The sequence below is a fragment of the Scleropages formosus genome, chromosome 10 (assembly GCF_900964775.1).
Source record: "Scleropages formosus chromosome 10, fSclFor1.1, whole genome shotgun sequence".
In the NCBI taxonomy this organism is placed as follows: Eukaryota; Metazoa; Chordata; class Actinopteri; order Osteoglossiformes; family Osteoglossidae; genus Scleropages; species Scleropages formosus.
Window position 1 is genome coordinate 18735479 of NC_041815.1, and position 13967 is coordinate 18749445.

The following is a 13967-nucleotide window of genomic DNA, read 5'->3' on the forward strand; positions in this document are numbered from 1 at the left end:
AATGGTTACAGGGAGTTTAGTGCAGTTCATCTAGCACTGTAAGTCACGGGATATAGGCGTCAACTAAATACTAGTTAATAACGGTTTTAAGTCGCATTGGAGAAAAGTGTTGAAGGAATAAATGTAAATGCTTTGTGCTGCTCAGTTGTTTGGAGGCATGGTAAATTCAAATTTGGTCCTTGTAAGTGCAAACTTCCTTTCAACTATCCTAAGTCATACTGTACATGGGAAGGGCTGGTCGCTTCTCCCAGGCATATATAATGACACCAACTCCCCATTTGATCGTATAAATGCAAGAGCTGCTTTACAGTATAAGAATCCAGAATCGAGACTTTTATTTCAGTTTATTAATAGGTTGCAAGTAACTAAAAACAAAACACAAGAAGCATTTTATTTCTGCTTTGAAGTGGGAAATTTTGTCTGATAAAAGTCTGATGATAAACTTGTATGCAGTTTGCTATTTTTTGTATTTAAGAATTTTTTCAGTCCCAGTGACATCTTCAAGCACTTTTATGCTTGAAGTCATGCAGAGCCTCTTATTTCAACTCTTTTTTAGGTTTTTTGCTCTTTCACTATCCAAACCAAATGGATTTTTCCTAAAGTTTTTCTGATTCTGAAGCTATAATGGTGGTTGAAGTGACATGATCATCTTTGGAATCACTGTATTGTTGTATTCTGACAAAAAGCTGTTATAATTGCAAAAATTCCCTTAAATTCTACTTAGAAGAAATGTACTTTTCAGCTTGTACAATTGACAGACCCTTTAAAGACTAATAAGACATTTTAACATACACAGAAAACACTGATATATCAGTTTGCCCTGAAATAAGTCCATTTCACAGACTCGTCAAACCACACACAGCTTAAGACTTTGTGCAAAATAAGGCGACAGCATTAAGTGCTACACACAGACAAAACAAAAACTACAGTATAAATAAAAGCCACAGCATGGTTTAACTTCTCCAAGAATAACTCCTCAATGTTTAGGTGATTGCACCAAATCTTTGTGTAAAAAGTGGTTTTGGCTTTTGGCTTGGAGAAGGAAAATTGCATGGGAAATATATAAAAATGATCAATAAAATAAAACAGAAAAATAACTAAATACATTTTCATGGAGGTGTAGTCTGAATTTCCTGTTTTGAAAAAAAAAAGGCACAATTACACGAGTTGTGGTATGAATTACCTCAGACCCTCTTGCAGGTTTGAGCAAGGCTGCAGCCGCTCACACTGATGCGCCGATGGCCTTGACTGTCAGATGCAGGTACAAGAGTCTGGGTCAGACTAACCTGAGCATTGCTGAAGGCAGTTATACGGCCACTGCCAGCGATCTGCAGATTGACAGTGGTGGCGTAGCTGGTCTTCATTGGTCTCCGAACTCCATGTGCCTGAGATGGCACCTCTGGCTCACCCTCAAGGGGGGGAACAGACACGTCTGCCACAGGAGAGCAGATCACATGGGTGCAGTCATGGCTATTCTGGTTGTTGTTCTCACCATTGTCACAATCACTCAAGCTGACCTTGGAGAGCACAGGAGTGGGAACAGAGTCCTCCTCGGCTGTGTTCCCTGCGTACTTGGTTAACAGCTCTTGTACATCAGGCCAGGCAACACTGGTGAAATGCCGTGCACCCTGACTGATTTTGCTCTGTGCCAGTCTGACGGGGGACATGACACCCAGACTGAAACAGGATGGGGGGCTCCTGTATGCTACCTGGAGACTCAGTACTCCTGGATCACAATCAGGACTTTGTGAATAATCTCTACTGTCTGTGAGTGGTTTGTGCCCATTTTGTGCTGGGCTAGGTGATCTGTCTCTTAGACTGAGGAAAGGTAGGCTGTTACCACGTGGCTGCCGTAGGGTCTGCGGTAGGCTAGAGCCACTTTCAGGAGACAGGCCTGTCATCGAAGAGGATGTGACTAAAGGATTTTGTGGCTGTGGGATTGTGGCCCCCCACATGTTCTTGGAGATACCTATAGGAGGTGGGGAGGTGACACGGGGGCTCCCACATGAGGGTGAGGAACAAGCCGATGATGGGACTGAACGATCCAGGGAGAGGCAAAGTGGAGTGAAAGTACGTGATCCAGATATTTGAGGAGTCTTTGGATGGGGTGGTCTTTTTGTTACAGAACAAGGTTGGTCGTGAATGTGTACTGGGATACAAGGAGAAGGAGAGGAAGAAGGAGAAGGAGAATGTACCCGAGAGTTGGGCTCAGAAGCCGAAGAAAATGGCCGGGCCACTCTGTTGTAAGATGAACTTCGAAGTGGGTCTGGAGAGAATAATGGCCGTCCCACACTTGCTAAAGGTGGCTTGCTGTTAATAACACCATCATTCCCCTTACAGTTATTATTGTTGTTAGTGTTCCAGTTTGGTGAGTGCAGCTGGGGATCAGAAGAAGCAGAGACCTGTTGAGGACTGACTGGCAGGGCTGGCGATGATGGCCTCTCACAATGATAGGGTGGAGAGGATATTGCAGGGGACTGTCTGGATCTAGAAGAACTCAAAACCACATTCCTGACTTGTTGTTTGTTTAGAGGTGCACTTGCAAGATTGGAATTCTGAGAGGGACTTGTTACACAGCATGGTTTGGGTGAGGGAGACCGTAGCCTCAGCGACGAAGAGGATGGAGGCAGAGAGGCAGAGGAAGGGTTTTTTGAATTCAGCCCAACAGGCAAAGTTGAGGATTGGCCCCGTGCGTTTCTTTTTGCCAAACTCTGGCTAATGCATGATGCAGCTTGGACTTTACTCAGAATACCTGGAGTAGTTGAAGAGCAAGCGGACTGGAGATTTTCAGTTGATGAGACAGAGCACTTCACAAGATCATTAGTAAAGGCAGAAGAAAGCATGCTGTCATGACTGCTGGTGTTGTTATGGCTGCTGAATGTCTTTTCACAGGAGTTTTCGGAGTAAAGCTTCCTTGTTGGGGATTGTCCTGCTTTTGGTGATGTGTTCTGAGCAATTTCCTGGGCCCAAAGGGAGGAAGGAAACAGCCTAAAATGACAAAAATTAAGAGGAGAATTTCAAAACATGTTGTGACTATCTGTACATTAAAATCAGGTATGTTAACATAAATGTACAAGGCTTGTAAATTCCTTGTTAGATGAAACTTAAAATAAATGCCAGCTTAAACATTAATATCACATTGCCATGATTTATTACAAAATGGCAGTTTCATAATGGGGTGAGCAGATTTGCATTTTCATATCATATTTTCATATTTTAAACCTGGGGCAAGATATTTAATTTATGTGGTGGGAGGAGATGGTGAGCAAGTCGGTGCTTTTTAGCACTAAGCCTTTTCTTACCTGAGGCCAAAACCTAAAAAAGAAAACAGCGACCCTGCAGTTTTCCACAAGTTACGGCCTGCTGTCAACTTTCTATACCCCAGTTTTGTTAGGTGTAATCTTTTTTTTCCTTCCAGATGCTAAGCGCAAATTTATTAAAAATAAAAAACTGAAATATTGCACTGACTTAAGTATTCAGACCCTTTACTTAATACTTAGTTGAAGCACCTTTGGCAATGATCGCAGCCTCAAATATTTACATTTATTCATTTAGCAGATGCTTTTGTCCAAAGCGACATACATCTCAGCAAAAGTACAAATGTTCTTGGGTGTGACTTTTAATAAATTTGCAAAAATTTCTAAAATCCTGTTTTCACATAGTCATTATGGGATATTCAGTGTAGACTGAGGGGATTTTAGCATAACATAAAGGAATGTGGAAAAAGTGAAGGGTTCTGAATACTTTCAGAATTCACAGTTCAAAATTCTGAATTTTGGAAACTTCCTGCGTGAGAAGACTTCAAACCCATGTTGAATTAATGTTAGAAATATCAAAATATGTAGAGCGAAATATAAGAACACAGAAAACTAAATGTAGGGGTGATCTGTCCTGCTCTCTGGCGGTCTGGGCTTTGAGTCCCGCTTGGGGTGCGTTGTGACAGACTGGTGCCCCGTCCTGGGTGTGTGTCCCTCCCCCTCCAGCTTTACGCCCTGTGTTGCCGGGTTAGGCTCCGGTTCGCTACGACCCCACTTGGGAGCAGCGGCTTCAGCCAGTGTGTGTGTCTATTTACATTGTTGATACAAACCTGGGACTAATGTCGGGCAGAGATTGCATCTGCAACATTTGGCTTCGTCTTTCCTTAGTAGTTGGTAGATCAGGAGGTCTTTTACTTGTGAATTTTGGAAGTTCTGAAAAAGTAAGCTTTATCTGAGGTGGGCATTGGCTCTGGCCTGCCAAGTCTTTGTCCTCAAATACATTTCCCTTATCCTGGGGAAGTTCCAGCATACTGGAAACATGTTCACTTGATTTGAATAAGTCCTGCTTGGTGCCTGAACATAAGGGTGGCTCAGCTGAAGCATTTGAGTCTTCAAACACAGGTGTCTGCAGTGGAACGTTGAATATGGGGATCTTGTTTGGACACTTTGCTGTCATGCCTATATTTAAAGAGTCACCCTCCAAGTCTTTACTGTCCATGTCATTCTCTGATGGCAAAAACGCAGGGTTTTCAGTAGCTGCTGAAGTTAAGATGATACTTGATTGTTCAGGCTCCACTGCACAAGCTGGATCCAATAAAACATTTGTTGTTTTCTCCGTAACTTTCTCTGAGACAGGTGTTACATCGTTGCCATCTGTAGAGATATTAAGATCAACTTCTTGATCTGTCAATGTCTTTTGCTGTGAGTTGCCACTGTTCATTCCCTCCTCTATACTTTTACAAGGTATAAGTAGCTTTTCTTCATCCTGTAGCTGGGATGTTCCCAGACAAAATTTGCTTTCTGAGGAGGCATCCCCAGGCACATGATTAAGGATATTTGTGTCTGTGGTTGATGTCTTCAGATCAGCTGTCTCTTGACATCTTTCAGCGACAGAACAGAGGGGAGAAGAAGGGCATGATGTAGAAGACCCTTCCAGATCTGAAGTGTTCTCCCTAGGACCAGCTAGAATACAGCAGTTCTCTTGGATGTAAGTGGGAGAGAGCTGCTCTCGTACAACAACGTGGCCATATATCTGTGGCTCTGTAGACACCGAAGAGATGGTAGAGCAGCCTAAAAGAAAATAAACACAGCAGGTTTAAAGTTTTAGTCTCAACATACATTTAATTACATATACTTTTATTAAACAAAACATCTGCTTCAAGCTAGCTTAAGTCCATTATGCAATAAAAATAATAATAGATAATTGATTTACCCTGTGATGTGAAATAGCACTACAAAATAGCTCCACAGTTATCCCTTTTATAACAGGGTCTTATACAATGAAAGAACACTACAAAGGCTTATACAGTGTGTAGAGACAATAGCAGGAACACCACATAAAAAAGAAGAGTTTAATTTTGAGGTTTCGAAATCACGATTACAAATGCAGCTGCAATTTGGTTGACTGCCAATTAGCTGTATGTGTCAGCTGTGAAAGACGTCTAACATTCATCACTTTAATACGATGAACCTCGGTGCAGCAAGTGGCAGGTAACAAACTAGGTTTGCTTGAGACTTTCATGTCTGCAGCTATGTCTCATTCTCTTAGTGCAATGCATATGTTGTACTTTCGCTGAGATGTACGTCGCTGTGGACAAAGGCGTCTGCTAAATGAATAAATGTAAATGTAAATTTAATATGTGACTTTTCAAAGCAACATCAGGCAACTAATGGAGTTACAAAGAGGTCAAATAATCAGTGCTCAAATTGCAGGTGCAGCATTCACAAAAACTGCTAAAACAAGGGGAACAATGTGAATAATAATGACAGCATATGCCAAACATGGACAAGTTACACTGGCAAAGAGGAACAGTGATTGCAAATTGAATCTTTCCAACGGAGAAAGATGGACACTTCACAGTATAGCTGCTAAATGTCATATGGTGGGAAGAAACTAACCGCACTTAAGAATCACACGTCTCACCTATGTCTCTCTTTATGCTAATGTAATGCACACATTGTTTTTTCACTGAGATGTACATCGCTTTCGAGAGAAGAATCTGCTAAATCAATAAATGTAAATGTAAAAGCAACAAAAGTACAGCCTCAAAATTATCAGGGAATTAAACCAGCGCCTGTGTGAATCACACACACACATTTTCAGAACCGCTCATCCTATACAGGGTCACGGAGCCTACCCGGTAACACAGGGCGTAAGGCCGGAGGAGGAGGGGACACACCCAGGACGGGACGCCAGTCCGTCGCAAGGCACCCCAAGCGGGACTCGAACCCCAGACCCACCGGAGAACAGGACTGTGGTCCGCGCCACCGCGCCACCGCACCCCCTTCTGTGTGAATCAGTCTCAAGGAAAACTATATTTCATGAGCTTCACAAGTCAGGAATTTATACCTGGGTTGCCAGTGCACAAAGATGCATAATGCAGTGTAAGGAGCCCAAAACATGGACCACTGAATAATTTTAAAAATTGATATGGTCAGAGGAGTCATCGTTCACCTTACTTCCAACATCTTGTTGGTTTTATGTTTGGAGAACATCAAAGGATACTGTTTTACAAGACCAGGTGCACCCAATGGTGTGAAAACTATTTCTTAATGATCCCATATTGTTCCCATATTCCAGGATAATTGTGCACCTGTACACACAGGTAAACAAATTTAATGTCCAGTTTCCTCTTTCCTCAAAGAACTGGAAGGCATCTCTTTTTGAAGAATGTGAAATATCCTACTCTATACAGTTCAGGACTTGTATGACAACATTCCAAAAATGACTGAAGCTTTTCTGAAGGCAAAAGATAGCCCTTTTCCTTGCTAGGTCCTTGATATTAATATACTGTTAAGTGATTCTGTTATTTTATTCACTCACTGTATATAGTCTTTTTTTCATGGAACAGGTTTATTATTCAGTACAGGGGCATTTTTGCCCCTTAAATGGTCATTTTATTGATGTAATGGGTATTTTATTCTGTAACCAGCATCTCCACTTTTATGAGACATTTTGCAACAGATAAATATTTTTTCCCATCACTGGTGTCAAACCGGCCATTTTCTGGCTAAATGTATTGTATTATCTGTTACATTACCCTGGAAACAATGACCAGAAGTTTACAAATGGGGTCTGAATGATGGTGGTTGGACTCCTATATAGACACTTCCTTCAAGCACTTTATTAACATGGTCATACTTCTTCCATAAAGAGATCAATTACATATATTTATTTGATTCTTTTTTCTCCAAAGCAACTTCACAACATTAAGCCACCTACAATTATTTTACCCCTTTCATACAGCTGGGTAAGTTTAATCAAGCAATTTTACAGCAACTACTTTGCTCAACGGTTCTATAGCCATTAGTGGGATTCAAACCTGCACCCTATGGGGCTGAAGGTAGCAACCCTAACCACTTTGCTACCAGCTGCCCAAGAAAGATACAGCAGTAGTGTGGTGTGATTTCATTTACTCATTTAGCTGAAGGTTTTCTCTAAAGATAGTTATAACTGTTTACCCATTTACACTGCTGGTCAACTATACCAGAGCAATTTACATTAGGTACCTTGCTTAAGGGTACTGCAGCAGAAGATGAGATATGAACCAACAATTTTTGGATCCAAGGGCAGTAACTCTAACATTACATTACCCTGCCCCTTAATACAGTAACAAAGTGCATTACTGAAGGGTGTCATGTTTGAGCAGGAACAGATATTTATTGTAAATAGTTGGGAATTATGGGAAAAATGTGAATTAGTAGTTCAACTGCTATGGAAGCTGACAGGGATTATAAGGGGGTGAGTGCCTGTTGAACAGTGTGAGAAGGAAAAGGAAAGCTTGAGAAAGGATAAGCAGGCTGGGAAGGCTACCTTCAGGTAAAGGTTTGCGAGGAAAAGGGGTCCTTGGACCAAAAGCATTACTTTCATTGGTTCGCGTTGATGCCTCTCTCTGTATGCCAGAGTTCCAATAAATGTTCATAATGAATGCTGCCTGTGCGTAGTTCTTTGCCCCACTCAAACTCTGACCGCAGCACGCTACAATACTAACTTTTAGAAATAAAATGTAAATGTGTAATTATTCTACTCAATGACACTTCGCACCTTGGGTCTTTTGAATACAAGGCAGCGTTAAGTACTACGCTACCTTCTGTCAAATAATACTAACTTCTAGAGGTAAAAAAAACTAATATAGAGGTACGATGTAAACATTAAATCATTCACCAAGTTATTTAAGCCACATATTATTTAAAACACAAACACCTTAACACTACCATAAATAAAGCCTATTACAACCAAGTGAAGATCACCTGGTATAAAATATTTCTTAGTTACACTAAAAAGCTCCTCTAAGGTCATAGTGTCAATAGTGTGAAAAGGATAGGCAGTGATCTTATGAACTTTATTTCTTCATATCAAAACATTTGTGAGGCATGGTATCAAAATATCTCAATCCAGCATGTACCCTGCCTCAAATCCAGTTCTTCCAGGATATGTTTGTATTATCATTGCCATGCAAAAATAACCTTTATTATGATATTTATTGAATTTTAGGTAATGCATTTTTGGGGGGAAGCTGGTAGCATAGTGGAACTGCTGCCTTTGGCTTCCAAGTTCAAATAGTCCCCAGCTGTTGACCCTTTGAGAAAGGTATTTATCACAAATTACTCTAGTAAAAATAACTCAGCTGTATAAAAAATTGTAAGTTGTTTTAGAGAAAAGTATCAGCTAAATGAACAAATATAATATTTAATCAAAAACTGATTTTTTTTCCTTTAGAAATAATAGTACACAATGAGAATTTTCCTAATGGGATGATTTTATGGAACAAATTAATTCTTTTATGTGAAGGAAGGGGGTACAAGAAGAACAAAACACTAATATGTTAGCATAAATCTCGTTAGAAGTCAGCTGTTAGGGCCAGCTACTATCTTTTTAAAATGGAAAAAGAGAAATGACTTTGTATTCGGAAGCAGACTCACCTAAACTCTTAATCAGACATTTATCAGTGTTCTTCTTCTGAGAAATATTGTCCTTGCATCCAGCCTGCTCCCGGCCCTCCCACAGCCTTTTGTGTAGAGGCATCTTCATGCTGCCTGCCTTGTCACTGTACATACGAACCAGCATCTGCACTTTGCTAAGGATCTTCTCCGAGTTCTCTACCAAGCAGGGGTCTACTGCACCCTCAAATAAGCCCATCCCCATCACATCTGGAGTCTCCTCACAGAAGGCTTTGTTGCATGTTTTGGTTTGCCTGGAGCATTTTCCCACTTTGATTTGGGTGGGTAAACCTTCCAAATGTCCAGCTGTAACAGTTTTTTTACAGAACTTGCTTCTAGATTGCACAGACTGGGAGAGAAACTCTGTTTTTAAAGTCTGGAATGTAGATTTTTGGTTCTCTGTGAGATTCTCTGTGGGATTTTCATCTCCACTTAGAACCAAAGGGAGCATTTTTTCATCCTTGTTTGAAAAATTTTCAGTGGTATAACTGTCATCTGAGCATAGCTCCTTAGTGGAACTCTGGGTTCTGAGACTGTATCTGCTTTGCACCACTGTACAGAGTGAAGTCCCTTGTTTCTCTTTTTCTTTCCAGACCTTCATCAGTTCCCTGCAAGTCTGGGCATCACAGTTAGACTCTACTTTGTTCATTTCTTCTGAAACTGGCTCACTATGGCTGAGAGCATCGTTTACAGCACAACCAGTCATTGGGGCAGGCTGGTTATGGACTTCTCCCAATTGAGGAGAAGTAGCAATATGACTTGCTGCAGTCTCAGTGCCATCTGATTGGACAGTTGTTGAATCACAGAGGTTGTCCTGGCAGCCAAAGACACTGAACCGAGACACTGACTCCTTCACCATGCCACTGGGGATGTGAGAGAAACTGTTTCTCCTTGGGGATTGAGACTCCACAATCTCTGCTGCTTCATAGTAGTTGCGGATCTTCTCAATGATCTGCCGGTCGCTTTTGGTAAGCCAGGCTTTCTGTTTATCAGAATTTGGTAGAGTCCTTTTGTGGGGCTTTTCTTCTTCAGGCAGATGCATTCTCAGTTTTTCTTTCTGGGCAGAAGAGCAGGAAACCTCAGCACTGGTATCTCCTATTGCAATATAAACAGATTCCTCAGCTTGTGCCTCCAAAATACCTGGTAGAGGTATGTCATTTATCTTCTTGGTTTCGGAAGGGTCTCCAGTGTTTCCTATGGCAATAAGCATTTGATCCTCCTGGCCATTCTCTTCTAGCTCACATAGTGGGGATGGAGTAAACACAGGACTGTCCTCCTTTGAAGACTCACCAACATGACTTGGAAGGGCATGATCCTCTGTTTTGCTACTTTCCACTAGAGCTACAGCCTTCTCTTCTTTGGTACCATTATAGTCCTCCTGGTGGCTACTCATTCCAGTGGAGGGACAACAGTCTTTGTTTTGCTGTGGGACAATAAGCTCCATCTCCTTCTCAGTAGTAGGATCCTCCAGGGATTCCATGAGAGAAAATTCCTGCAGGAAAACAAATGATCAAAAACTTTATAAAAGAAAACAGTGCTGGCTCCTCATCAAAGCCCTGGTCCTTATATACTGTGATCTCTCCTGTTCCATCCAAATCTACATTAAATGTTTTCTCATATATTCTTCCTTCTACCATAACTTGTCTTGTAATTCGTTTCTCATGTCTAGGCCCCAAATTGTGGTACAAGCAGAGATCATAATCAGCAATGTTCTTTATGTAAAAAAACCACTCACCTACCCAGTCTCACCCTGCTAAATACTGTTTAGACACTTGCTGCAATGACAGTATTTTTATGGTTAGAAACTGTGTCATGGTCATATTGGAAGTGTTTAAGGATATTAAGGAGAATTTGGTCAGGTCTTTTATACACTACTCTAAATATTGACTGAATAACAAAGTAATCAAGTGATATCTTCGCAAAGAAGTCAATGCTGTATTCATTCAATTTTCAAAATGGGGTAGCAAAATGAAAATTACAATAAAAGTTGAGCTTTTATTGACTTTAGTAAAATTATGATTTCCTTAGCAGTCCTTTTATCACTACAAACATAATTTAATCCCTCAGCAATAACAATTTGAGTATATATTATATATACAGTATGTATATCTTAAAAGATCATCACATCCACCTTAAGTCAATTAAGCGCAGCCATGATGTAGAATAATGTCTGTATCTGTGGCTGAGCTGGAGCAAATACATGTTTGTGATCTACTTGGTGGCACTAGTGGAATAGCAAAGGCAATACATACTCTGTCTGGCAACTGAGCCAACATGCCTTCACGTGCTTGGCTCTGACTGATGAACTGCATAATCTCCTCGGTAATGGAGAGTGTGGAAGGGGTAATTTCTTCGTCCTCCTGTCCTGCTTCCACTTCTATCACAGAGGACGCTAGTGTACTTGCGCTGCCGGACGAACCCAAGCTGTCTGCCTGGGGGCACAGCTCACCTTCGCTGCCTGCCTGTGGGCAGAGAAAAGATCAGGTGTACTCATTTTATAAAGAAAATGAAAGCTAAAAAATCAAAGGTAATATTTCTTATGTAAAATAACATTTTAATATACTTGATTGACAGTGACAAAAACTGTGAGATATCATTTTCACAACATGTTAATAAACCAAATTTAATGCTAAGTCAAGAGGTTGATATTATCTCCTTAAATGAATGCAATAAAATTTCAAGCCTACCTTCAATTTCACTGTCATTCAGTTCATATAGAGCATAAAAAAGAAAAAACAAGGAAAACATATGAACAATGACTTACAAAAAAATATATATTTCACTGTGTCCATTTGCCAAATGAATGTAATCATTCTTACAAGAAGTTTAATAAATCATCAGATATTAACAGTAAGCAAAAGCACATTATCATGAATTTGAATTATTTTAATTTGAAGTTTTGCCAACTCTGAGAAGAAATAGGCTGACTCAAAGAGAAGCCCCACAAAAACCATAAGTGTTAAAAAGTACTGACAGTCATCGGAAGGTCATACTCACCACTCTGTTGACATGCTGCCTCTATATCTTTGGCAGGTGCTAAGGAAACAAATAAGACCAAGTTTTACAAATAGGAAACTATAGCCTTCATGTGAAATACATTAGGATCCAGCAACCAGGATCATGCAATGATTAAGTTTGTTACCATTTCATTTTCATTTAATATTTAATATCTGCATGACTGTGTCTAAGCAAGCTCTGAAATTGTCACTAACAATGTCCAGTTGGATGATTCTCCAAAACCCACCAGATTGCCGCCGGCCTCGGCGGGAAGACACATTGCCCTCCAGCAGCAGCGGGAGACTCTTTTTGGCTTTTTCTGGAGGGTAAATGAATTCTGGAGGCTCTAGAGTAAACCACATAAATAGCTCTGTTTGAAAATGTGTTTTAAAAAACTGCCAGAGTGCAAAGAAACAGGCGGACATGAATGCAACATTTAATTCAAAAACGTAAATAGGTTTGTCTCACCTGACTGCCGCCTTCCCCGATGGTGGCCTCGAGCATCATCCAGTCTCGGAGAGGGTGTCATTTTTTTAATGGATTCATGATCAAACTGAGGACCTATCAATCAAAAATGCCAACAGCAAGAGTTAAATATTCTTCTCTAGCACATTGTGTGAAGAAGGCAAATTTCTCATGTAAATTTTCTAAATATAAAAACAATACATACTTTGACAAAAGTCATCCCCCAGTACCTGTCTTGCCTGAAAAATTTTGACGAAATTAAGAATTAAAGCAATTCAGCAGTCACATGTTCATCAAAATATAACGGTTATCAGATAATACTATTAGGGAATCAGGGCTCACCTTCTGAGGCAAGGAGGCAGGATGGTTCTCTACAATCAGCCTCTTGAGGTAGTGCAGCCACAGTCGTTTTTCCTCCTGGTTCTTTGCCTGCAAAGCGGAGAGAGCCACCAGTTATACCCTGTTTCAATGTTCTTCAAGTTAAAGAAATACATTAATCAGCAAGGTAAAGGTGTGCACTTTTTGATTCTCACAGTTTATGATTGATATTAATGAATTAAAATTAAATGATAAATGACTTTTCTTCAGATTCATACATGCTTACAGGATTTTAATGACCACATGTTGCCCAAATTGTTTTGGGCTCTTTACACAGACTCTTTTTCAACTCTTTTATCTATATCTTTATCTATCTATCTACCTAGACAGTATATATATACACACACACACACACATTTTCAGAACCGCTTGTCCCTTACGGGGTCACGGGGAACCGGAGCCTACCCGGCAACACAGGGCGTAAGGCCGGAGGGGGAAGGGGACACACCCAGGACGGGACGCCAGTCCGCCGCAAGGCACCCCAAGCGGGACTTGAACCCCAGACCCACCAAAGAGCAGGACTGCGGTCCAACCCACTGCGCCACCGCACCCCCCTCAGTATATATATATATATATATATAAAAATTTCCACTTCAGTAACAGATTTGACTGTACACAATGCACCGATGAACACACACATGTGCTTAGTTTACTTTAATTCTTATAAAACATCAATGAGTCCTCCAAGTGCCATACCAGTGGACAAATTTTCTTGCCTCACGAGGATATCATACACCAGGAGAGAAATGCATTTCTGTCACCAGCCTGCAGGCAACTGATATCTCTGTAGGTGGCGCAAATGCACTGGATTATACCCTAGACTGCACAATCTAAATAATTTATTGTAGTTTCAACAAAATGTACTTCAGACAAAAACTGCAAGAAGACATCGTTTTTACTGGCTGTGGTAGTCAGAAACCTAGATTGATGTGACATCATTCTGATACTGCCACCTTGGTCAAACACGGGAGCACCTTCAGCAATAGGCCGGTTTGTGTATACATATGAAATTTTCTTTAGGATTAAAAAAGCTTACTCTATCCATAATTTAATAAGTACCCTCGAAGAAATAAATATCAGCACATAGAAGTCCTTAGCCCTCATGCCTCTTACCTGGACTATGTGTTGCTGTTTTGGGATGGTTTGGTCAGACACCTTGAAGCACAAAGGGTCTTTCATGGTTTCTACCAGGAGGAGGTTACAGCACTA

At 40.7% G+C, this 13967-nt stretch overlaps 1 protein-coding gene across 2 annotated transcripts in view; it reads right to left on the reverse strand.

Moving 5' to 3' along the window:
• Nucleotides 1-325: 325 nt before the first annotated feature.
• The window catches only part of plekhg2 (pleckstrin homology domain containing, family G (with RhoGef domain) member 2), a 41916-nt gene continuing 28274 nt past the window's right edge, over nt 326-13967 (reverse strand). For both annotated transcript variants that reach the window (XM_018742906.2, XM_018742907.2), the window contains 11 exons: nt 13872-13964; nt 12723-12809; nt 12586-12619; nt 12384-12476; nt 12163-12261; nt 11916-11954; nt 11606-11616; nt 11171-11380; nt 8901-10410; nt 4088-5048; nt 326-2988 (listed from right to left, as the gene is read on the reverse strand). In XM_018742906.2, coding sequence (XP_018598422.2) covers nt 1185-2988; nt 4088-5048; nt 8901-10410; nt 11171-11380; nt 11606-11616; nt 11916-11954; nt 12163-12261; nt 12384-12476; nt 12586-12619; nt 12723-12809; nt 13872-13964 — 4941 coding nt within the window. In that variant the 3' untranslated portion in view covers nt 326-1184. The remainder of the gene's footprint in view (nt 2989-4087; nt 5049-8900; nt 10411-11170; nt 11381-11605; nt 11617-11915; nt 11955-12162; nt 12262-12383; nt 12477-12585; nt 12620-12722; nt 12810-13871; nt 13965-13967) is intronic.